The 25,688-nt window shown below is 39.8% G+C and overlaps 2 protein-coding genes across 4 annotated transcripts in view; both read left to right on the top strand.

Annotated features, from left to right (window-relative positions):
- Nucleotides 1-11,213, top strand: LOC123973368 (solute carrier family 22 member 4-like). 2 transcript variants are annotated; one of them, XM_046053326.1, is made up of 12 exons: nucleotides 1-556; nucleotides 3,267-3,488; nucleotides 5,228-5,331; nucleotides 5,732-5,886; nucleotides 6,240-6,411; nucleotides 7,166-7,286; nucleotides 7,366-7,466; nucleotides 7,954-8,168; nucleotides 8,845-9,027; nucleotides 9,198-9,333; nucleotides 10,294-10,422; nucleotides 10,525-11,213. In XM_046053326.1, the coding sequence occupies exons 1-11, from the start codon at nucleotides 347-349 to the stop codon at nucleotides 10,394-10,396; spliced, it is 1,722 nt and encodes a 573-aa protein (XP_045909282.1). In that variant the 5' UTR covers nucleotides 1-346; the 3' UTR covers nucleotides 10,397-10,422; nucleotides 10,525-11,213. The 2 variants fall into 2 exon arrangements, with proteins under 2 accessions (XP_045909282.1, XP_045909283.1); XM_046053327.1 differs by having other exon boundaries at nucleotides 3,270-3,488.
- Nucleotides 11,214-13,251: 2,038 nt separating this feature from the next.
- sestd1 (SEC14 and spectrin domains 1) overlaps nucleotides 13,252-25,688 on the top strand; it is a 20,322-nt gene continuing 7,885 nt past the window's right edge. For both annotated transcript variants that reach the window (XM_046053698.1, XM_046053697.1), the window contains exons 1-10: nucleotides 13,252-13,497; nucleotides 16,821-16,890; nucleotides 17,011-17,119; nucleotides 18,321-18,411; nucleotides 18,501-18,614; nucleotides 22,971-23,084; nucleotides 23,202-23,296; nucleotides 23,384-23,439; nucleotides 24,391-24,462; nucleotides 25,218-25,375. In XM_046053698.1, the coding sequence (XP_045909654.1) occupies nucleotides 16,821-16,890; nucleotides 17,011-17,119; nucleotides 18,321-18,411; nucleotides 18,501-18,614; nucleotides 22,971-23,084; nucleotides 23,202-23,296; nucleotides 23,384-23,439; nucleotides 24,391-24,462; nucleotides 25,218-25,375 (879 nt within the window). In that variant the 5' untranslated portion in view covers nucleotides 13,252-13,497. The remainder of the gene's footprint in view (nucleotides 13,498-16,820; nucleotides 16,891-17,010; nucleotides 17,120-18,320; nucleotides 18,412-18,500; nucleotides 18,615-22,970; nucleotides 23,085-23,201; nucleotides 23,297-23,383; nucleotides 23,440-24,390; nucleotides 24,463-25,217; nucleotides 25,376-25,688) is intronic.

Consider the following 25,688-nt stretch of genomic DNA (forward strand, 5'->3'; position numbering starts at 1 on the left):
AGAGAGAAGCTGACACTGCTGCAACAGGAGTATTTACAGTATTTGTCTTCAGAGAGACAACATATTTGTACTTATTGTAGTAGGTATAGGTGGGAGAATTGTATTTGTTGTTATTGCACTTTTAGTTACTCATTGTTGTAATATTGCCTATATGTTGGTAGTTTTTACACCTATTGTAATACTAGTACTGTGGCAGAGTGACTAAATGTAGTTCTAAAAGTATTTGTAGTATTAAATGCTTTACAGTCAACCTAATTGGCATATAGTTACGTTTAAGAACGTAATAAATTGTCTGTAAAGTAAAAAAACAGTTGAATAGAGTAGAATATAAGTAGAGTCCATAAAAATGCAGAACTACGAGGAGTCAGTGTCGTTCCTGGGGACCTGGGGCCCGTTCCAGAAGAGAGTCTTCTTCCTGCTCTGTTTTACCATCGTTCCATGTGGATACAACCTCCTGTCTGTCATCTTCCTGCTGGCTATCCCCCCACACTACTGCCACATCCCTGCTTACAGCAACCTGAGCCAGGAGTGGATTCAGGCCAGCATCCCAGTACAGGTCAGAACCAGTAGGAACTGTATCCAGGCCCTTTCAAACTGAAGGATTCAAGTGGACACAGGAAGAAATGTCACTCCAGTTTTAAGTTGCTCTCAATGTTCTCAATGTTACACACAGAACAACTTTCAGGAAATAGACATAAAGACTGAAATAAAAACATCTAAAACTAAACATAGAACTAGTAGGTGAAAATTGGTGTTTAAGTATATGAAGTGGAGCAGAAACAACTGATCGATAAATCAAAAATCAGTGGTCAGAAAATTAGACCAGCAACTATTTTGATAATCAGTTAATCACTTTAGTCACTTTTCAAGCTAAACTGACAAATGTTTTGATGGCTCAAATTTCTCAAATGTTTCCATTCCTTGTCTTACGTCATAGTAAAGTGGAAATCTTTAGGTTTAGACTGTTGGTTGGACAAGGCTTTAAATTGATTTTTTTTTACATGGATTTTTTTATGTTCCATTTATTAATTGCTCTCTAGAGTGACATGTAGAAGCGTTTTCTGATCTTAAGCCAGTAACAGCAGGACAATATTGTTTGTTTGTTTGGCCCTTCAAAAACGTTGTTCAATGTTTTGTTAGATTTTGCAAACTTGACTTGGTTAGGCTTGGGGAAAGATCATGGTTTGGGTAAGGGTCCTTCATTGTCATGGTTATGATAATAACATTGATTATTAATGGGTTAATTTGTTAGTTATGGAAGAAGCGTGGTCATGGTTTAAACAAACCAAAACAATCTTGACCCTTAGTTGGAAATGAAAAGCAGTCACCTGTGTTGTAGCCTGAAGTGGGATGTTTTTCTGACCAAGCAACCCATCCTGCTGTAGGTCTACTGTTCCCCCTGCTTCTTCAGGATGTTAACCATCTCCAACAACAGCTAATTTACCAGCATCACATGTACTGCTTCTAAAATCTACCTTCCCACACCCAAGCTATCAGACATGAACGGCAGAGTCACCACATACCTACCACTCACAGTAGCAAATGACACTGATCATCCCCTGAAGCGTCACTTCACCAGGAGCTTTGTCCCTTCTGCCATTACAGTATTCAACAAACTGCCTCTCTGACTATGTTGTGTGCTGGGATATATAAATGTATATATGGGGACTCTATGTATTGTCTTTATCGGTAGGTTGCTGTCTTTATATCTGTGTTTCTATGTTGAACTGGCTGTGAAAACAAATCTCCTTCTGGGGCAATAACCTATGATAACCTATAAATGATTCGGCCCTCCATCAAACAACCTGATTTTTTGTTGTTTACGCAGATGTTATTGGTTTTAAAGCAAAATGTTACAAAAATCCTTTATTTTGGAAAACATTTGACAGTACTCACTTCTATGCTGACCTGTCATAGTAGGTCAACTATTAATAAAGCTGGGTTTATAAACATAGGGCCAATAATCTATGAAAGCATCTTCAGATTACACTGTTGCAAGAGTTTCCTTTTCAATAAAGTCTATGTAAAGGACTTGAAAGGTTTTAAGGAGGGGTACAAGGCAGGGCTGCCCCCTGACTTCCCTACTGTTTGACTTTCAGTACAAGACTTACAGAACTTCATGTTGAAAAAGTCACTTCACCTAAATGTGAAACAAGAATTCCCACTCACTTACCCCACATGCATGCTATGACCATGCAGATAGTTTTAGGTTTAATTATCTCTACCCTGGAGATAAATCATTTCTTATCATCATCACATCACATTTTGGGATCTTTGCCACCTCAACTTGTTTGTGGAGCACAAAGCTGTGTGTTTCAAGAAAATACAAGTGAGAACTGTTTCTGTTGCTCACTGCTCCCAATGAAAAGGATTGTGAATATAAAGGTTATGGTAGAGGAAGAAAGGTAGAATTATAGCAGTGTGAAAATACTCCATCACAAGTAAAACTCATGCATTCAAACTCTTACTCAAATATGCAAAGTAGAAGTGTAAAAGTACAAAGTATAAGTGTTATCAGTAAAATGTAAAAGTATACTTGTTATGGATCTGAATGGCTGCTCTCAGTGTTATGTCATTGTATGTTATCTTATTATTTGTACTGATGCATAAATGTGCAAGAAGCATTTAAATGTTGTAGTTGGTCAAGGTTGAGCTCATTTAAATTACTTTATATGCTGATGGGCAGTTTAATCTAAAAAAATATTGTATGTTGATTGTATTGATTTTTGATGAAAAATATAAATATTTAAAGTAAAGAGTAACTATATCTGTCCACTAAAAGCAGTGGAGTAAAAAAAGTATAGAAGTATAGAATAAGTATAAAGCAGTGGAAAATAGTAAGTAGTACAAGTACATCAAAACTACAGTATTTGAGTAAATACTAAATTAGTTTCTAGCACTGTTGTATACAGGGTTTAAGGTACAGTTAAGTTATTAAGGTTTGGTTATAGTTTAGGTGCTTAGATTAATGTACAAACTACTATGGTTGAGGAAAAAAATACTATTTATTTTATCAGACGTCCATTTTCGAGTACACAGGACAACAGTAAAAATAAATTGTAAGCTAAGTCCTAAGGGTTGAAATACTTCAAACACAGTCAGCTAATAACTTACTGTTTATTTTTCAACTGGTCCAGTCTATGATCCTCATGCAGGTTAGAACTGGTCTAGTTTGAACTGATGTGGTTTGCTCTGGGGCAGTCCACCTCCCCAGACTGTTGTTGCATCACAAGTTGGAAACGAAGATGTTATTTTGTCCTGGTCAGCAGGTGGCAGGTCAGACGGAGAGGAGCAGTTGCAGCCGGTACGAGCTGGACCTGGTGCGAAACCTGTCTGCACTAGGAACCAGACCCACCCTGGACCTGGTCCACAACCTGTCGGCGCAGGGATCAAGTCCAGAGGTCCTTGTCTCCAGCCTGAAGCAGGAGGGCTGTAAAGACGGATGGATCTACAGTACTGAGTACTACCAGTCCACTGTAGTCAGCGAGGTACTGAACTACTGCGATTCTAACTACTACTGCAGTCCTAATACGATTATTCTAACTGTTTCCATTAATGTGCCCCACTCCCTACCCATCTACTGTATATTATTTTCTAGACTCTAGCATGTTATGTAATGACATGCTAGAGTTAGAACAGCTGTAGAACAGCTTCTGCCTGTAAACACTGATGGATCGTGACCTCTCTCACTGGCCACCAATCATTGACCTGCCCCAGATGACTGCAAGAAGCTATCATGAGAAACTGGAAAAGACCGGATTGGGGTCACCTCCGTGTGTCACCTATCTGTGTTGTGTAATGCCACAACATCTGCTGTACAGCAGCTGCGTTGGCTGAAAACAGAATTGAAGCACATGAAACTAGAATTGATTAATGAATCTGGATCTAACGTTTAGTTTAGATTATTTTTATGTGCAAATACAAAGAAGCTGAATTTCAATATCTGCTGTGATATTCTAAACTGTGTGACATTTACATACTGCACATTATTTCTGCCAAGGTTTTGACTACTGAGTTCACTGAGGATACAAACTACACTTACTTAACACTTACTCACTTACTCATTGCAATTTGGACAAGAGATAAAAAGCCATCCAAGAAACAATCAGATTGTGGTAGAAATTAAGTATTACAAATGTAATATTTTGCTTTATCTTTAAGTTTCCAAAGCATTCCAAAGTTGTACTTTGACTGATATGTTTTGGGCCTCATTTCCTCTTTCTACAAAACAGTAAAGTGTATCCTTATCTTGTATATTGACTGTCAAAACAGTGTGCAGAAGGCCATATCTAGTGTATAGTTTATTTAATTCACATAGTGAGAGATTTGACAAAAGATCTAGTTTTTTTCCATGTTTGTAGAGCTATTGCAGTTTGTTCTTCCTTGTTTGTTTTGGTTTTAAGCACGCTTAGAATGCAAAAGGTTGAAAGTAAGGACAAAATCGAAAGGTAGGTATGGCGTCACCAACAAGAGGGCTACAGGCAGCCAAGAAAACAAGGAGGGCTCAAATAACATGGAAAATAGATGATGAGGCAGTGAAGGCTTCACCACAATCGAATCCCCCATCACACGGTGATGTCCTATAGCTCCAGACCGATGACAAGCCGAGGTCACAGCCTCACAAAAACCAAGCAACTCTGAGGCTGTTGAAACCAGCAATCTGTACAGAAGGAGACCAGACCCTGGATGACCGGGCTCTGAAGAGCTGGACACTGAAGGACCAGGTTTTGTGGGACTGGACATTGGACAGTCTTTCAGGTAATGGATACTGAAGGACAAGCAGGAATGTGCCCGGAGTGGTTGGACATTCGAGGACCATCTAAGGACCTAAGGACTGTCTATAAGAATGTTGATACTAAAGGACCAGAATCTGAGAAAGTGGAAAATAAGAAGACCAGACAGGACTCAGAGGAAATTGCCCCTGTAGGACCCTGTCTAGCAAAGGAACTGATGAGCTCAATCAGGAAGAAGGGGTTCAGAAGCTTGGGCAAGAAACTGTGAGGAAGAGAGACTCAGGACGAACGGACAACCACTTGTACAGGAACACAAACATTAAGCATGTATAGATCAGGTCAAAAGACTCAGAGCCCAGAGGTAACAGATTTCTATGTTTGTTGTATTATTCCACTTTGCATTCCCTTGTTTGCTTTATATTTCAGTGTTTATGTCTGCTGTATTATTCCAGTTTACACTTTTATGACCACTGCAGAATCCATTGTCATTGCAGTTTAACCTGGTGTGCAGTGACCAGTGGAAACAACCTCTGACCTCTCTTGTCTACTTCCTGGGAGGACTGTTTGGATGCTTTGTCTCTGGACAGATCTCTGATCGGTACTTATCAGTTTCAACTGTTTCCTGTAGTTGTTCCTGTCAGCTGCTTCAGAGTTAGCAGAGATAGAATGTTTTGCCAAAGTACTGTGTGTCTTGTAGTTAGCTGTGAGCTAACCAGGCATTGACCAAAGAGATGGTCTGCTTCATGGAAAGAGAAAGTCTATGGCAAAACATCATTTTCAAAGTTGAGTTAGCTGAATTCTAACGTCTGTACTATAATCTAGAGACCATGTACATACCCTACACATTCAAAAACATAAAGCTTTCATGGTTTGCCATTCACTTGGACAACCATAATGCAATCTTCCTACTTTAGTGTGTATCTCCTTTGAGATTAACATCTGCATAGAGGACCATATGTATTGCTGTTGTTACAACCATTGTTGTATTTGTATGTCAGGATTGGCAGGAAGCCTGTACTGTTCGGTGCCATTACCATTATTAGTGTCTTCAGCAGTGCCGTGGCCTTTGCCCCGTCCTGGCCCGTCTTCATCATGCTCTTCTTCGTGCTGGGCATGGGTCAGATCACCAGCTTCATAGTTGCGTTTGTACTGGGTATGGGATTTTAATTTTTTTCAAACTGTCATCTTTTATCCTCCTCTTCACTGGTTGTTGTTCTGTTGTTAATCTTTATGGAATCTCACTGGAGGACTGAATAAGACCATGTCCATGCTAATGAGGATAGATTTAAAATCCCTTCTTCTTCTGCCTGTTTTGGCCTTGTAAACATACATACAAAGCCAGAACTTTTCAAAAATGATCATGCATGATTGGCAGCAGGTCAACCTTTCACTAACATCACAAACACAAGCTGTCAGTATTTTATACTTACGCAGTGATCTGACAACAGAATCAGAATTACAAAAACGCTGATTCCCTAATGTTTTTTAAACACATTTTCTCCACAGGTTCGGAGATCCTGATTGGTTCAACGAGAGTTCTCTTCTCTAGCCTGTGCTTACCTTGCACTTATGTGTTTAGTATGATGCTGCTGCCTGGCACTGCCCACCTGGTTAGGAGCTGGAGATACCTGTCACTTATCATGGCCGTGCCAGGCCTGGCCTGTATTCCCCTCTGGTGGTAAGTTGACTTCAGTACACTATCAAAATATCTGCATTTTGTGTACTACCTGATTAATTAGTTTTCAGCTGTGAATTTTATGACATGAAGAAAAGAAATAAATATGTCAGGGTCCAGTTTATGAATTTGTTCAACTGTGGAATAATACCTCCCCCTGGTAACCAGATTTTGTACCTTCATGTACTACAAACAAAAGACTTATTTAGGCCATATCATGACTCAAAATAACTGTGTGAATAAACAAAACCCTTTCTTTCATTTCACTGGAAAACCGATCACTGCCTGGCAGCGCAATGCAAAGTCATCCGAATCACATGCAAGCGCACATTGCTGGGATAACTTTGTTACATGAGTATTATATATCTACTGTCTACCTTACAATAAAACAATTGTTGCTATGATAACATACCACAGTTCTAAAACAAAAAGTGCTGTGTTTTGCCATCTAATAAACCTTCAAACTCAGTAATGTGAATCTATGGCCTTCCCTGCCCACTTGGGAACACCCCACTCAAGGAATGCCTTACTGCATGTTTGAAGTGCAACTTACCACCTTGCTTGAACATGCATCCTGCAGATATTCAAAAAAATGCATTTAATCACATGCATAACACAAGGCACAATGATAGGGTCTTCTGGCCTGGGTGGCGTTTTGGAGTCTGTATAACACAGATGGTTGAACCAGGGTGATCTAGAGTCCTTCAACTAATAAATTATAGGGGATACATTTTTGCACTGGTTGTCTTTCCGCCAGGTTGGTTCCAGAGTCTCCTCGTTGGTTGGTGTCTCGCGACCGTTTGCAGGAAGCAGAACTCCTGCTGAGGTCAGCAGCTCTGGAAAACAGAGTCGAAGCTCCTCATGTCATCTTCTTCAATGTAAGAACCTCTAACATTAGCCTTGTTCCACATGCTAAAGGACAGTGGCGGTTGTACTGTAGTTTCTTTCTCTCCACAGGTTACAAAAGCAACAAACCAGAAAGGACAGTCCGTCAGCTTCCTGGACCTGCTGAGGACCCCAAACATTCGACATATCACACTTATGCTGTGGCTCATGTGGTGAGTTAAAGCTCTTCAGGAAGCACTAGCACTACCAGTAGCATAGTCCATTAGTTTGTCCATTTAGAGGAAGATACAATATCTGAGCAACTAATTGTCCATTTCCATAAAATGTCCTGTGGATATTTATTGTCCCCAGAGGATGATTACTAATGATTTTGGCCCTCTGACCTTTCCTTTAGCACTACCATCAGGATACAGTTTCTGCTCTTACTCCAGTACTTCCAACATCTAATGTTCAAATTCGCATTCCTGCTTTCCAGAGGAGGAACCCTTTAGTTTTTAATGACCCTATGACCTTTCTCCTTGCAACACCCTCCAGATAAAACTTATTTTTAGCTTCACTAATGGCTAAATCATCACTGTGTTATTTTGCTCTGTCCAACATTTTCATATGTTGCTGTTGTAATCATACTGCTATAAGAATTGCGGCCTCTAAGGGATGTTAATGTGTAGAGCTGAGGTTTGGTTCTCTTGTTGTTTGTAGGTTTTCTTTGAGCGTAAGCTACTTTGGGCTGTCATTCAACATGTCTGGTCTTTATGGCAACCCCTTCCTGAACTACTTCCTGGTTACTGCTGTTGAGCTCCCAGCGTATGCTACCAGCTGGCTGACAGTACGCAGTCTGCCTCGCCGGCGGTCATATATCAGCCTTATTCTGCTGGGAGCACTGGCTGTGCTTCTCATCCAGATCCCTCTGCACAGTGAGTAAGACCCGGTTCCCCCCACCATTAAAAGCATGTTATGTTAGGTTCTCCAGTCAGTACCACTGACCAAGGTACTGGCTCAGAGCTTGAGTTGGTCCCTGGGCGCTAGGCCTATTCAGTGACTGCCCACTGCTCTCTTAAGCTACAGATATATAATTGAAATTCTTATTCATTTTTTTGAACAATGGATCCTTGATATCAGACAACAATAGACAAAAGCAGCTTGTCTTCTGCATTGAAATGTTTAAAAAACGACTACACCTATGTTATATATTTTCTTGAGCTGTGTTGTTTCATCATCCCAAATGTTTCCAACAATTTTCAAACATAGAGAAATCTGTAATTTTGATCAAGGTAAAGGTGCGTTTCATTTGGTCGCCTATCAGTGGCATCATATCCCCTTTACGCATGCGTCAGCATTATTTTTGTCAACCAGAATCTGTCATAAACTGACTCTATCCAATGTTAACCCACAGTTTTATGATACACTTTTTAGATCTTGGTGATTTTTAACTATATATTTTAACCGGATGAAAGATTTTAGTAATGAGACGTATAGATGTTATAGAGTAACTTCGAAATAGTGAACAGTCAGTTGCTTTATAGCGGTTCAGTGCTTCAGAAATGCTCTGTTTCCCCCACCCCTAGCTCACAGCCCTCCTCCTCCCTACAGGTCATCCAACACTCACCTTGTGCCTGGTGCTGCTCGGTAAATTTGGCATTCTGGCCGGCTTCGGGGTGTTGTACACACTCACTGGTGAGCTGTCTCCCACAGTGATCAGGAACACAGCAATGTCGTCCTGTGCCATGTCCTCCAGAGTTGGGTCCTCTGTTTCCCCATATCTGATGCAGCTGGGTGAGACCTTTCACTTCATACATAATACTCTGGATAGTGTGTATATAATAACTTCAGTCTAACACATATTTGTTTGAAACCGTTTGATCATGTGTAAAGTTAAGTGACTTTTAATGCTCATGTATTGGACAAATCTGGAACTCACTGATCTGGTCTGGTTTTGTTTCCAGCTGTATTTTGTCAGTTCCTGCCGTGGATCATTGTGGGTTCTCTGTCACTGCTCAGTGTTCTGCTCTGCGTCTTCCTGCCCGAGACCTTCAAAAAGCCGCTGCCTGACACCATGCAGCAGATGGCGCTCACACAACGGTCAGCCTGCACAGTCACATCACATTGCACAGCTTGCAGGGCAGGTTTAGTTCACTTTTATTACACTATTTAGCAACAAACCGCAAGCAGCAAGCCATGGACACAATCATTTCCACTGCTGCCCCATTGCATGACTCAATGACTCAATACTTCTGTGGCTATGCTGGTGAATAGAGAGAAAATGTAGGTACTCTTAGAAATCAGCCTTATTTTACTGCAAACTGACAAATGAAAGAAAAACCTCAACATGAAGTGTCTTAATACAGAGTCAGGCCACCACGAGCGTCCACAGCAGCTTCCGCGCACCTTGCCAAGTCTGCGTAACTCTTTTGGAGGGATGAACACTATTCCTTCACAAGATAGTCCCTCATTTATAGCCTTTATTTAATCAGGTAATCTAACTGAGATCAAGATCTCTTTTGCAAAGGGGACCTGAGTACAGCGTACACAGCCAGACATTAGCATCAGAGACAGACATTATATAATTTGATCTTATGGAGATGGTGGTGGAGAGCACTGTCTTCTTACACACTGATTCAAAGTCATCCAGTTGTGAAATTCGTTGAGATCTGGTGACTGTAAAGGGTTTTCAGTGAACCCTGAAGCACTGAAGCAAATGCATTTGATGTTTCTTTCTCTATTTTAAGTATTTTTTCCTTTAATTTGTCCCCCTTTTGTATGTATAAAAGTAAAAAATACCAATATCAACCACATATCCATTACAAACACCATCCATCCCTCCATCCATCGTCAACCGCTTATCCTGCAGGGTCGCGGGGGGCTGAAGTCGATCCCAGCTTACATCGGGCGAAAGGGGGGGTACACCCTGGACAGGTTGCCAGTCCATCGCACGGCCACACATTAATTAACATTATATAACAAGATGTATACGATGTAAAAAAAAACAAAGACAATACATTGTGCAGCCTAATAATGCATCTCCCTTCTTCTGGCTTTCAGGTTCAGGTGGCCATGGGCCTCCACGCCTGCTCCAAAGGATAGTGAGAAATCAGCTAAAGACCAGACTATGGCATCTGAGATCATCTGCGCAACTCACCTATAATATAATATCCTGACACTCAAACAAATGTAAAAACAAAACTCTAGACAGTGAAACGGCTCAAAAAACACCAAAACTATGTTATATTTTATAAATTACATTTTGTTTTTGTTTTCGTTTCATCCCACCAGGTGGCGACTTGGACAGGACTTGCAGAGGCTCCAGTGATGCATTCACTGACATTTCATCAAAAGTAACAACAGTTGATATTGTCTGTTTAAATTCTCAGTCATCCAAGTCATACTTATCCAAGGTGGGTTCAAGTCAAGGGCAACTGGACTTGGTTGTACTCAGAACTCTTGAATGAGAAACAAAACGTCTTCAACCAACCTCAACCAGGTCCAGGCGCCCTTGATTTTAGGCCACTCGCTATACAGCAACGACTGTAACAGCGAGACAACTAATGCAACCATTGCAAAGCTTCAGTGAAAATAAGGAGTCAAAGAATAACTGATTTGTTTTCATTAACCAATGTAATGGTAGCAATGCTAGCTGTGGTTGTTCACCTGGTTGAGTGCTCACTACGGCCTAGCTTCGAGTCCGGCCCGAGCCTTTTGCTGTATGTCATCCCCTCTCTATCTCCTGCTCTTTTCTCGTTTCTCTCTATTGTCACACCAAAAATAAAAGCAAAAAGTGAAGTCTTTAAACTTTAAAAGGGACATTTAAAAACCCAGCAGTTAAATTCACTGTAGGTCTAATTTACTGTGTTCCCTCTCGTGGATTGAAACTTGTGTTTATAAACATAGCACAAATGTGACTAACGTTGAAAGCATACATATGAAAGTGCAAAGAAAAATAAACCAATAAGGTGAATGTGAAAGTTATTTTGAATGTGAATTCTGTACAGACTCCAGGTGGAAAGATTATTTTGCTCCTGCAGCAGTAGCAGTGGTGTTAGCAGTAGCAATGCTACCTTACGAGATTCAGAGTTTATAACATAAATTTTTTGTTGTGTGTGTATATATAAAGACGTTTTGTTTAATTTCACCAGTATGATTAAGATAAATATATGTATATTTAATGTGATAAATAAATTAATAAATCAAAATTAAATAAAACTAACTGTTAACTGACATGATCTTCAATATTTTTATTAATTGAATATGACTGTCTTTGTTGTTTATTGACTTTGTGTTTTCATATATAGGCCTAAAGCATTTTATTTATTTATTAGCACATAAATCTGAGCATGAACGTTGAATTATGCAGTTTCCGAGGGCACACGAACGCCTCAGTGGCCTGTCCGGCTGTGGCCCCGCCCCGGACACACGGCTCCAGCCTGATAAAGCTACCCAGGGTTTTACCGGAAAAGAGGCTACGAGCATTTCAAAATACAAGCATACAAAACAGAAATGCTTCAAAGCAATCTTTGAACACATTGGGGTGAATTTGGACAGAAACCCTTAGCTGTAAATCTTGTGAAATGTTCATAAAGTGGGGAAAATAACGATTATGTGTCAAACTAGCCTAACTCACTAGCAGAGCCGATTTTCTTCACTACTCTGAAACTGAACCTTCGAACCTCTCAACTGGAATGATCAGGCCGTAATGTCTACATCATTACATAATCTTGAGGCTTCTTATTATAGATGGGCCCTGTCTTAAAATCTAGTTATTGGAATATATAAATTTTTGCAAAATAGTTACCACAAACGTATTGATGATACGAGATATGAGATGTTTGACAACATATTAATTAAGTTTTACAGCCAAAACTGCTTTTAATATTCCTAGTATGGACACTTGCAGGCGAGGGACAAAAACAGATTGTGCAGAATTACAAATTTGGCTGTTAAGATTATTGGGAAAGAGCAGAAACAATTGGGATGTATATATAAAACGCAGGTGAAACAAAAGCTAGACAAATTGCATCTGATTCTGCATCTGATCCTTGTTTAATGAATTTGTCAAATTGCCCTCTGGAAGGTCTTTCGCAACAAATGCAATGATCTCTCTAAATTCATAAATATGTCTCTACACTGGAATCCTGTCCATTATGGTCTGTACTTTGTATGTTGTGTTATTTATTGTTTTGTATTGTGATTTTAAATGATGTGGTGTTTCATCAGCCTGTGAAGCCAAAGACAAATTTCCACATTAGTGGACAAAAAAATATTTCATTCATGTCAAACTACTCAATGCTTCACTTGCGCACAGGTAGGTAGAAAATGAAATTATTATCCGTGCTTATTACAGTCCTGCAACAGCCACAGATACAGGATTTTATAAAAAAATTTTCAGTTTGTTGAGTGCTGTCCCAATGTAAAGAGAATTTCAACGAACACAACAAAAACGCTTCTGACATAAATTGTCTACCCCAGCTTTAACACTGTCCAACTTAAGCTGTGACCTTTCCTCTAATGTCTCAACAACTGTTGGATGGATTATCGTGCAATCTGATGCAGACTTTCACAGTCTTTGTGAACTTAAGCGCTATCATCAGTCCAATATCTTCAACTGTCTAATATTTTGGTTCGTCCAACAGTTTGGTTTTGTAGGACCACTACAGCCATAGAGGGCTGCCATATCATGACTGTAAACTCTAATCTTGTTTAAATTATATTTTAAACTACTACACTCTCTGACACTAAAGAATCCCACAACTAACTGAAAAAAGATATCTGATAGGCCTATAATATTATGGAACAAAACAAAATAAGATTTTCTCTCTAAAAAAATATAATTAAAGACAAAATCGTACAAATTGTAAATAAAAATAAATTTGGATGAGAAAGCTAAGAGAAACTGTTCGACCACATGTCCGTGATGCCTCCAGGCTTTTATTTGGAAAGTCGCCTTACCGGAAGTCGTATTCTTTTATTGTGCTTCACTGAGGCTGCGCAGAGTAGCGAGCTCCACCGCCTGCGTTCTGTGCGTTTCCACTGTTGTTGAATGCAAACGGAGACCAAACTGAGAGCTTTCGTGTCTTTTTTTAATGGAAAACAATAATATCTCCTGGTAAATCGGCCTGAGAGGAAGAAGAAGAAGACGAGGAGGAGGGGGAGGGGAAGTGCTGCAGAGGAGAAGGAGAGACAGAGGAGAAAAGGAGGAAGACTGGGAGAAAAAAAATCGGGACAGTATCATGCTGCAGATTTGACTGAAAGGTAAGAAAATCCGCCTGATCAATATGTATCGCATTGCTCATTGATCCCAAAGTTGTCGATCTTGAGTGGATCGAGGCTGAGGTGGGGGACGTTAAAGACGCAGCCGCCGCAGCCTGCAGCTGCTGGATATGTAGGTCATTGTGTCTGTGGGCCGAGCCGAACCAAGCCGAGGCAAACCGAGCCGGGCCGTCCTGCAGCTGCAGCCAGGCCGCAAGCAACCCGAGGAGGAAGAGGATGAAGCCCTGCAGCAGGACTGACTGACTGGTGCTGCAGTAACCAGGCTAATTAATAATCACAGATGCAACTGGGCTACTATGATTACTACTACTACTACTGATAATAATAATAAAAATAAGAATATTTGTATCAAATAACGAACTTATTTTGAAATAAAGTTTAGCAGAATTGAGAAACACTAACAACTTTAGTAACTGCATAAAAGTAAATATTAAAAAATGTAATGGTACATTATTAAAGCCCCTGAAAACTTGGTTTTCCAATAACAATAAATGTTAATGACTAGAAAAGCAGAAATTAAATGTAAGTAATTACATTATTTATTAAAGAGGTGGTATTATGCTTTTCGGCTTTTCCCCTCTCCTTTATTGAGTTATACCTTATTTGTGCATGTAATAGGTTTGCAAAGTGAAAAAGCCCAAAGGGAGTTCCCATCTCCCACAGAAAACTCTGCTCTGAACTGCCTGAAAACAGGGCGTTTGTTGTCCAGCAAAATGCGCCTCATATAAGCTTGCCAAGCGGCTAGTCCGACACACCTCTCCTCTCCTTTCAAAACACTAGCTACCCTCCAGGCAGTCAGTGGACATGAAGTTGTTACTGTGATGCAGAGCTCAGTTAAAACTTTATGGATGAAAGATACTTTTGTTACAGATTAATAACTCCCCACTCTGAAAGTCTTGCTCCAGTCCATATTGCCAAGCTGGTCAGCAACACCTACAGCTGAACCGAAGCTGTGGCTTCTCACTGACCCACCCTTCTCTGCTTCTGATTGGCTAGTAGTCCTTAACTAGGAACTGCGCATTTGCAACTCCCAACAAAGATCATTTAGAGACAAGATGTATCACTCCATAGCTAAAACGAAGCCTTCAACACAGGGTGAAAAGAGGAGCTGCAGCAATGTGCAGTATGACAAAAAATATGGTGTTTTTTCAAAATTAAACTGTGTAAACCTGTTCTGGTACAACCCCTAAATAGGATTTTGAACCTGAAAATGTGCATAATAGCTCTTTAATAATGTCACTCTAAAATACTCGGTTAATCTGCTTCACCAGGAGTGTGTGGGTGTGGTTTGTTCAGATTTGATTATGTTGATTGATTGACATCACATTGTCATCAGATTTTAATTAAATTTCAAGACAAGATCAAGTCATACATTTGTCAAACCAAACTTTCGGCTGAAAATGTTCCCATCACGCGTAGTAAGAAGGTGATTGAGAAAATAGGTTATGAGAGTCTTGAATACCAAAATGATACGAGCGTGAAGGCCATGGACATGACTGCAAGTTAGAAGTTAAAATAAAAAGTTAGTCCTTGATTCCTGCAAAATCATGTCAAGAAAGTGTGTCAGGATAAGATGCAACCTATTTCAACTGGAAGGACATTTTTGTGCCTAAGATTCTCAATATACATACTTTAAAAAATAGCATAAATGTACTATATGTACTAAATGTACTACACACTAAGATTTACGCTGTAAGACACAGAAAACAGGCAAGTTTTCTATATTGGTTTCCTCCTGCAGTTCAAACTGGTTGTATCTAATAATTATTTTCATAAGCAATTAATCTATTGGTTACTTAACTAAAATGACAATTAATTGACAGAAACTTAAAGTGAAAGATTTACTGACTGGCAGCGTTGACTGCACTAACACACTGATGATGGTAAATCACAGACTGATCTGAATTTGAAGCCAAGAATCTGAATCTGCTGGGAGAAATGCCAGCTGAGAGAAAATACTTGTGGAAAATCACTGCGCTGCCTCCATAATATTCATTTAATGCTTCAGCAGGGGTTTGTAGTGTGTCTGTGCTGCAGCAGTGTTTAACAGTGATCCTATCGCAGTTGTCTTTATAACCTGTAATATGATATAGGATGATATCATACTACTGTGTTGACTTGCATGTGTTTGTCATCTATGCAGTGAGAATACATTGCTTTCTTGGTATATTTGACTTATATATGTGTGTTATATTATGATAATTATCGCAATATAATTTTCCTCAATAACAATATTACAACTGTTGAATAAATGATTGTGATAAATGATGTTTGATTTAATTCATGAATGAATTAGGACTTAATTTTTCTATTAAGATATTTTGTTGAGGAAAAAGAAAAAATATTTTACTTAATTTTACTCTTGCATATCTGTTGAAAAAAGATTTTATCATAATTGTTTTAAACATTCTACCTCAGATTTGTTAAGTGATCCACTGCATCAAATGTCATGTTCTGACCATAAAGAAAAGTTTAAAACCACAATTAACTGTCTGTTTTCACTCTGGATCAAAAATCTGACTTTAAACTTAAAAGAAATAATGATTTTGTATTCATAGTGATAAGTATCTATCGCATGATATGATATATCATCCATCCCTGCTTCAGACACTAGTATTATATTATTTATATTTATATATATATATATATATATATATATATATATATATATATGTGTGTGTGTGTGTATATATATGTGTGTGTGTATATATAATATTTATTCTTTTTCCTCAACAAAATAAATATCTTTAGAAAAATTAAGTGCTAATTCGTTCATGAATCAAATGAATTAAATCAAACATTTATTCAACAGTTGTTGTTATTGCGGAAAATTATATTGCGATAATTATCATTATTGTTTTCTTGACCAGCCGTAGTCTGAGGCTGTGGACTAGTCTGTGAGAGCATAAAGGCTTTGTAAATATTTAAATTTATTGAAGCAAATAAGAGGCTTAAGCAGTCAGAGTTAGCCAAGCCAACTATGTATTTTTCCAAAATGACTTTTAGCACGACATTTGTTTTTTGTGTTACTATTTCTCCACTGTAGCTCTGTGAGGAAACACAGAGCAGGGAGATAAAGAAGGGATTTCAAACTAACAAGACTCTAACTTCGACTGCTGGAGCCTCACAGCTTCTGCTTGACTTTAGATTTTAAGCCAAAATGGGGACTGTAGATTTGGTACCCACACTCTTCACTGGCAGGAGGAACAACTACAGTCAACAAACACTGTCTCGATGGCATTTTAATATAGACTTCAAGAAATGTGAACCTATCTTTTGATTGTTGTGCGTATGTGTGTCTACAGATGTCCAACGTCAACATGGAAGCGACCAACATCCTCCCCATCCTCAAGAAGAAACTGGCCTTTCTGTCAGGTAAAACACAAAAACCATGAGATAACATGTCTGCATGAGTTTCATCAGTGTGAGGACTGTATAATCTCATCTGGTCAGTAAACAGATATCTCCCCTCTCTACTGGTCTGTTTCTCCTTAGGGGGCAAAGACCGGCGAAGTGGTCTGATCCTGACCATCCCCCTCAGCTCAGATCAGACCAGCATGGAGGAGCTCAGCGCCACATTGGACTACCTGCTCAGCATTCCCAGGTACACACACACACACAGGGAGCAGTAGTCTGTGTACAGTTATTTTAACAAAAGACTGTTTTGTCTCATTTATAATGCCTTTGTACATGTTTGCAGTTTACTTGTCACTGAAGAGCTGCTGGGTCTGTACTTTGTATCTTGGCTCCAGTGTAAGAATCCAACGTGTTCAGCTGTACAGTAAAAAGGCTTAAAGGATGATTCCAGTTTATTACAACTTGGGTCTGACCATATTGGCCCGAAAATGAGACGATCCTGATTTAAAAGGTCACCCGTCCCTTTCCAACAGCTTTTTGAAGGCACAAACTCTTTCACATCAGGCCTGTCGGAAAAGTTCCCCCAATATACTAACGGAGAGTCCTCATTCTGAAAGACTTTTCTCACGTAAAAGTGAAATACTTCCAGTAAAGCATAATGTAAAGCTATTTTTTCAGTTGCATACTGTCACTACCTCCTGTCAGGCTCTTGGATGCAGTCAGAATGATTTTTTGTGTGTGTCTAGTTGTTAGCATTTTACAGTCCTTTTTGAGCTCCTCATCATGACGTTCTCTAATGATAATTCTTGGCAGCTTGACAGGCGAACCCGTCCCATTTCTGCAAAAAAGATGTCGGGAGATGCTTTCAACTTGTTATCACTCACTCACTCACTTACACAAGCTGTTTTAAACTCCTGTAGGTAAAACTGGGCTTCATAACAACCTTTAAGACTGACTTAACTGTATAAAACAGACTAAATGGACTTCAAAAACTCACTAGCAACATCAAGGCTGCAAACAACCCATGATGCAACACTCTGCCCTGTAGGAGCTGGTGTTACTCAAAAATAATTTCTGATGCCATGAATACATAAATGTCAACTTTTTGTCTAAATATTGTCTTGTATTTGGGCCAGTGCTGTATTTTACATCTTGTTTTTGGAATTTTGTTTATATTGTACGATAACATTGACCAGAGCACACAGCAGCAGCTTGGTGAGTGTGTTATAACCAATAGAAACGATATCAAAAAATTCCATAAAGTAAGTTGTAAATAACTTGGATTATCCATAAAAATCCTTACAAATAAATCTTGCCAGTTGTTATGGTTTGAAGTCTGTTAGTTTTCAGAAGCTCTGACCTCCTGTCAATTTGGATGGGCAACCCAAATACAGCAGAAAACTCTGCATGTAAATGTTTGTCTATAAATTTCTCCCCCCCCCCCTTAGTGAGAAGTGCAAGGCTCGGGGTTTCACCGTGATCGTGGACGGACGAAAGTCTCAGTGGAACATTGTGAAGACTGTGGTGCTCATGTTGCAGGTACAGACACAAAATATGGGTCCCAATAATGGCATACGTGACTTCATTACTTTGTCAGGATTCTGAGGATGCTGTTTTTGCTGTTTCAGAATGTGATACCGGCCGAGGTGTCGCTGGTCTGCGTGGTGAAGCCAGATGAATTCTGGGATAAAAAGGTCACACACTTCTGCTTCTGGAAGGAGAAAGACCGCCTGGGCTTCGAGGTGAGTCTCTCAGCTGCTGCTCGCTAAAACTTTTCAGGAGGAACCAGCTTCAAGTTTTCTTTTGTATTCACTTTGACTCTCCAGTGCTTAGAGAACTGACTTTGGAACTAGAGATTTTGGGGGATTTTTTGAATTTGTACTTGTGGTCTCCCCGTGTTTCCACTGTGTTTTACAAACTGTGACATTACAGATTTACAGTTTGTCGCTAAAAAGGCAACAGGGGGAACAACTATTTACCTTTTTAGTCATGCTATCTGCACAGCTATAGTCAGTTGGTCCACCACTTTGGTCCAGATTAAAACATCTCCACAACTAGTGGATGGATTGCCATGACATTTTCTACGGATCGTCCTCAGAGGATGACTTTTCCTTCAGTGACAATATGAGGTTTTGTGTGAAATGTCCAAACAACTAGTAGATGAATGCTGGGGAACGCACAAGCATTTTGATCTCTTACTTTTCTTTAATCTTGTCTCATCTGTTTAATATTTTCCTGTACTGTTTGACTGCGTGTTGTGTCCCCACCTCTGCCAGTCGCTGAGAAATATTCTGGTCTACCATTTTGCGTCCTTTCCCTAAATACTAAATGATTCTGTATTGTTGTAAACAACCTAGTTTGTATGACGTCCCACCACATCTAAAGGCAAAAGTGTTTAGAGCTGTTCTGAATGGCCATACTTTAAGGCAGGGTGAAAAGTTGTCACAGAGAGGAGCGAGAACGGTTTTAAGAACTGTGTTAAATCCTGTCCTAATCCAATCCCAAATTTGAAATAACCTCAGAGACAAACGGTCTGTCTGTATTTCCAAGTTTTGCTCTTGTGAGGACATTTTCTTCCAAAACATACACACAGATATACACACTCTTGAATTGTGTTGTTACCTTATATATCAAACAGAGAAGCGGAACCATTTATGATAACCTTGAACTGTCCTGAGTGCTGCGGGAAATCTGAGCCAGGACGGATGGAGAGTATGTGATTTTTGGCCAACCTCTTCTTCTATTACAACAGATGGTTTTACTGACAGAGATCAGTAGTCTCTGTGACCCAGATTTCTGAAGCCACGTTGGCTCGACAGTTGTTGCCACGGTAACTGGAGCAAGTTGGTGGGTCTGTGGCAACCTGGAAGTTGCTGCGGATAGATATTCCATCACAATCAGCGTTTAGATTTTATTTTTAGTTAGTCAAAGTGGGGTTGACATCGCGTGCTGACAGCAGAGAGTGTTAGGAAAACTGTTCCTGTTGGTGTGTTCAAGGACGCTCCAACATTTAAGAGTCGAATGAAGAGCACAGTTTTTTAACGCATTGTTTTGTTCTCAATATCCATGTTCTTAAATATGTATGTTTTTTTTATTTCTGAAAAAGAAATGTTTGATAAATAATGTGCTGGAATTGAGTTTGTTGTTTGAATCTGTTAGAGGGCTTATCTTCTTGACTTTATTTTTAATATTTACACACTTCAAACACATGCTCGCACACAGCTGCAGGAAGGGAGATTCCAGTGACGCTGTTGAAATGTGACTCATCTGAACTATGGAGTGTGTGTGTGTGTGTGTGGATGTCACAGTGGGGTGTGTGTCGTACAACTGCTCTGAAGTCTGACCCAACATTTAAATAAACACACAATCAGTCACACAGTCCACTCTTTCTGACAGCTGGAGGACAGATGTACTACCAGTTGTCAGACTGTCCCGGTTTATTTGTAAAGCAAGCTTTCATACAAACGCAGTTCAAATTGCTTCAGTGAGTGATGAGACAATGTAAAAAAACCATTCGGTATGTTAACTTGTTGTAAGATTGTCTTTTGTAAAACCTCAGATCAGCTTGCAGGCTGTTCATGAACACTGAGTGCTGGATCTCCACATTTAGAAAGCGCTCTGGGAAGCTGAAGAAAGTTTGTCTTGTGATCCAAGAACTGGATTGTATCCTAGATATACAGTATATTCTGTGATTAGCACTGGCATTTATAAAACATCAAATTGTCTTAAGAATGGTTCTAAACTTTTACCTGTAAGTAAAAAAGAAGCAGAAACTTAAAAACACTAAAAGTAACTTAAAGAAGAATCTTCAGTAACCCAGAACTGTTAAGAAAACAGAACTATAATTATGTCCCTCAACCACTGAATCAACAAATAGCAGGGCTCCAGAGGTAATGTGTCTGAGCTGAGTCACAGCCTCATGCATTTGCCCAACGTGGCTGTCCTATATGTGCAGTAATAATGAACAGTTTAAAGAAAAACACCTGCTGCCCATATTACAGCTATTCCAGTTATACCAATTGTGGATGTTTTGTGATGTCAGGGCTTCACAAAATTTTACAGAATAACTCCCAATAGACAATTACTTTTAGTTTTTTACTGATATAACAGAACAGATGTGGGTGAGCAATAACATTAGCATTAAATGCTCTAAATAAAACCCTTAATTAGTCTGTGAAAAGCTGCAGGTAATATGTCCGTGCTTTTCATAATCAGGCTGATATTATAGGACTAAAAATAATAACTGCAACTGTGCAGCTGGAATTAGAAATAATAAAAAAGAAGCCTTTTGATGAATAATGGTGAAAAGCAGTATTTTTATGATTGATTCATGATTTGGATTACACATGCATCTGATAATTATTAGTAATCGTTAGAGCCTCCAGAGGTGCTGATCATTCTGGTTTCCTTGAGTTTGCCGTTATATGCAATTTCCACAGCTGATTCTGATCGAAGGGGTGTTTTCATCTGGTAAAAAAAAAAAGATACACCTGTGACTTCCTCTCTAGTCACTCTGCACTCTGGTTTTAGGGCCTTTCCGAAACTGCTTACTACTCCCTCTCCCTACCTTCTTCCACTCCGTTTGCGCGTTCATGCAGAGGGTCCGCAATTGAGTGCCATCCAGAACAAATGAGGGCGCGGTAGAAGTGGGTTGTTAAACCCTCCAATGCCAAGTGAGCACTTAGCTTGTTGAAGCTGTGTAACACCCTTTGCTGCACGATGGGGAACTGTATGTTGGGGGAATATAAGTTCTGTGTGATTTTGATGGTTGACATGTGGGATTTTTAAATTCCTACACTAAAAACTGGACTAACTAAAAAACTACACTAACATTTCATATCACCATTCACAGGTTAACAACGTAGCTCAAAGTTTGTATTGTGTTTAATAAAAAAATGGTTTTGTCTGATAGACAATAAAACTGTTTATTGAATCATATTCATCTCATATGAATATCTTAATCCAAAACTAAATAGCCTACATTAAACAACAGAATTATAGAACATGGCACAACTAGATACACAAGGGGATCACATAACAAGTAACAAAGGCATTAAAGAAAAATAGTTAAGTCTTTATATATTTTTAAATTCTTCAGACTATATAATGCTTCAATATAATGTTTGATTTACTTTGAAATGTTGGTTTTGTGAATGTAATATATTTATATAAGATAAAGAGGTTCAAATATATAGTTTTTTTTCTCCAATGAATATTATTTATTTTTTGTAAATATCTAAAGTCATGTTCTTAAAGAAATATTTGATACAAACACAAAATGAATGACAAATGCTTTCAGTTTTGTTATTGCAAAAAACACACTTTTCCCCAACATCAATCTTGAATCTTAATCTTAATACAGCTGCTGTTTATTTGATGCACATATTATAGCTGCGGTGATGTCAGATCCTATTTACACTGGACGGAGAGGGTAGTTCGTCCTAAAGTTGGCCGCTGCATTTATACCCTAATCGGGTTAGGGAACTCGATTTGGCCGTGAGGGTGACTCCGACCAGAGTTCACTCTGTGTCGTAGTGGAAGTGGCGAGGGTCTAGTTTTGGAAAGGCCCTTAGGGTTTTGGAACATCCTTGATTATAGCGATATAGACTTTGCTCAGTTTTTGGGTCACTGGCTGTAGGATGGAGAAGCGAGGAAGCATGATTTGCAAAATGAATATCATTTCCTTGATTACGACTACCTATCATTCATTGTATCCAACATTATATATGCTTCTATATATATTGAAAAATGAAAGAGGAAAGTTTATAAACGATATTTCCCCCCACAGATATGTTAACATCAATATGCTGTTTGGGGATATATGAACCATTTGAAGAGAGAATCATCTGTGGAGGTCCTATGAAATGTTTGTGTGAGACCTAAATGTATTTAATAGTTTAATTGTTGTGTTTTTCCGTAAGAGAGAGCACAGGGATCTCTTAGTAAGCTGTAAGAGACGAGAGTTTTAGTCAGGGATGGTGACTGTTTACCTCTGCCGATATGGCTGTAAATGTACCTAGCTGTGTCGGCCAAATTACAAAATGAAACTCTTTGTCGATGTTTGCCTTTTGAATGCCGGTTTCTCTGCTTCCTGTCAGGTGATCCTGGTTTCGGCCAATAAGCTGACTCGTTACATTGAACCCTGTCAGCTGACGGACGATTTTGGGGGAAGTCTGGACTACGACCACAGCGACTGGCTCAATAAGAGACTGGTCACTATTTTATTCAATAAATTCTTCTAAATTTGTTTGTTAACTTCAAATACTCGTTGTCACGTTAACCTTGCACCAGGTCTGAGCTCTTCTTTTGTTTGTTGTCATTTGTTCCAGATTTTTGAGAAGTTCACCAAGGAGTCGACATCTCTACTGGACGAGCTGTCGATTATCAACGACACTGACAAGAGCAGCTCGGTAGAAAAAGACAAGTATGTGCACACACACAGCTACAGATTAAAGTGTACTAAAAGTAGACAGATGAAATGCAGTGCTGTGTGTCTCTCTGTCCTCTGCAGATCAGCTGACTGTGCCCTCTTGCCATCCTTTGACCCTGAGACTGTCCTTCAGACAGGTAATATATCACCGTTATCATTGCAGCCCCTTGCATGTTGTTACGTAAATGTGAAGGCAATTGTTGGTCTCATGTCTGAGTCTGATGAAGATACTTTCCCTCCACTGCAGTGCAACAGGGAAACGCAAAGAGAGAATATTATACTGAAAAGGCTTTAACCTTGGAAGATACCCACTTGGTTTGAACTGAAACTGCTGAGGCCTCATATCAGCTTCAGATAAACTTTTCCATACATCTTTGCTCACAACGAGGATACTGGATTTTGTCCCCAATCACTTACATTCAGAGTGCATTAGTAAGGGATCTAACGGGACAATTTGAACAGGAGGAATGATTACAGAAAGCAAAACCTGTTTCAATGTTCATATGGGCACCAGAAATATTTGTGAAATTGTGAACCTATATGTATCATCTCCCATGCTTGAAAAACAATATTATATTTTATATTCTTCTAAAACAGCTCATACAGTCAAAATAACAACCCAACCAGCAGCCTATTTTCAGCTTGCTTTCTTACTCACTATGTACTTACTTACTTACTTACTACTTTCTCTTGTGGCCATGAGCTTTAAATGGTCACTGAAAGAATGTAATCGTGGATCCAAGCAGGCAAACTAAGTTTCTTTGGCTTGGTTTCTGGGCTCACCCTGACCTGGACGATGTGGGTGGGAGGAGGATGCCTTTTATGTGTAGCCTGCTGACACCAACACCTGGACCCAAACAGACACTGAGGACGGATGAATGATGGATGGCTGTGCTCACTGTACTGAGCAGCCTGTGTCTGTGTGTTGGGCAGAGGTGAAAGGAGTCTTTGTTTGTGGTACCACCCTCCTCCCTCCACCAGCTCCTTTCATAATGTGACAGCATGTAAACAAACACTTGTGATTTATAACAGGCTTTTAAATCTCAAACCACCCTTCTCTCTCTCTGCCTCTCTCTGACTTTCTGCAGGGCATGAGCTGCTGTCGGAGCTGCAGCAGCGTCGTTTTAACGGCTCAGAGGGGGGAGGAGGAGGACAGGGAGGTGAGGAAGCAGCTGTCAGTCATCCAGGTGGACTGGACCTGGTCGAGCTCAGAATGATGGGCGGATAGATGACTAGGGGGATGAATGAATGAAGGGATCTTTATTGTTTTGGCCAAAAAAAAAAAATCTAAGCTGTTGTTGGAGACAGTTGAATGCAGTCTTATGTTGATAATACAGTATGACGCAGTCTATGAGAGTACTGCGTAGACTGCTAGAGTTTTAGGAACTGTATAAAGATACCAAGTAATGTAACATGAAACGTCAGCGGAGCATAAGCATGACCAAAGAGTCAATCCACAGTGACATCTGTTACTACATCTTTGTCCTCACAAACAAAAGTCGTCCAGCACATCCACTGTGTAATATTCCCCCACTGTGTGGAAGCCGGTCCTGGATACTGTCGTATCCCAGTTTAGGCTAACCTTAATGGCTCTGTCATGCCGTATTAGATTTGGGAAAGTTTACACTGCAGCAACGCCAGCCAAACTTGTTACCTGAGATGGCGTTTGCCAGAGTCTTTTCTTAAGTTAAATGTGACAACGTTCTGTTTGAAAATACAAACGAATATGTGAGCTAAGTAAATAATAGTCTGATCTTACATTTTTCCATATCATATTTACAATACTAGAACTAACTACTTCTTATCTGCAATACAAGAACTGTTTTCCACTTCTTCTACATGGATCATCAACTGGTATGGATAATGACTTTTTACCTGAGACCTGTAAGCTTTAGCTCTGACCTCTGACCCCCAGGTCCAGCCTGGTGTCCCATGGAGGAGGAGCTGCTGGCTCAACCTCAGGTGATGAAGCTGCTGGACTCGCTCAGGGAGCAGTATACCAGGTACCAGGAGCTCTGCAGGCAGCGAAACAAACGCACCCAGCTAGACGAGATCCATGCCAAGGTCATGCAGGTAACACTTGCACACACACACACACACACACACACACACACACACACACACACACACACACACACACACACACACACACACACACACACACACACACACACACACACACACACACACACCATGATGGTAGTTTTTGACCTTTGACTCTCAGAATCGGTGTCAGTAGAAATAGACTCTACTGACTTTACTGCAGGGGCTGATGGGTAACACCACTGTCTTGGAGATGAGCCTGGGGTTGCCATGGTAACCGGCGCATGTCGGTCGCTAGCCTGGAGGATTTGTGGGGGGGGGGGGGGGGGGTGGCCTAGTTCTG

The sequence above is a fragment of the Micropterus dolomieu genome, linkage group LG07 (assembly GCF_021292245.1).
Source record: "Micropterus dolomieu isolate WLL.071019.BEF.003 ecotype Adirondacks linkage group LG07, ASM2129224v1, whole genome shotgun sequence".
Lineage (NCBI taxonomy): Eukaryota > Metazoa > Chordata > Actinopteri > Centrarchiformes > Centrarchidae > Micropterus > Micropterus dolomieu.

What these genes read in the sequence shown, in the direction of transcription:
- LOC123973368 (XM_046053326.1), top strand. Translation starts at nt 347, where the DNA reads ATGCAGAACTACGAGGAGTCAGTGTCGTTCCTGGGGACCTGGGGCCCG. An exon ending in CTCATGTCATCTTCTTCAAT is followed by an intron (nt 7,287 to 7,365) that starts GTAAGAACCTCT and finishes TTCTCTCCACAG; the next exon opens with GTTACAAAAGCAACAAACCA. An exon ending in CATCCAGATCCCTCTGCACA is followed by an intron (nt 8,169 to 8,844) that starts GTGAGTAAGACC and finishes TCCTCCCTACAG; the next exon opens with GTCATCCAACACTCACCTTG.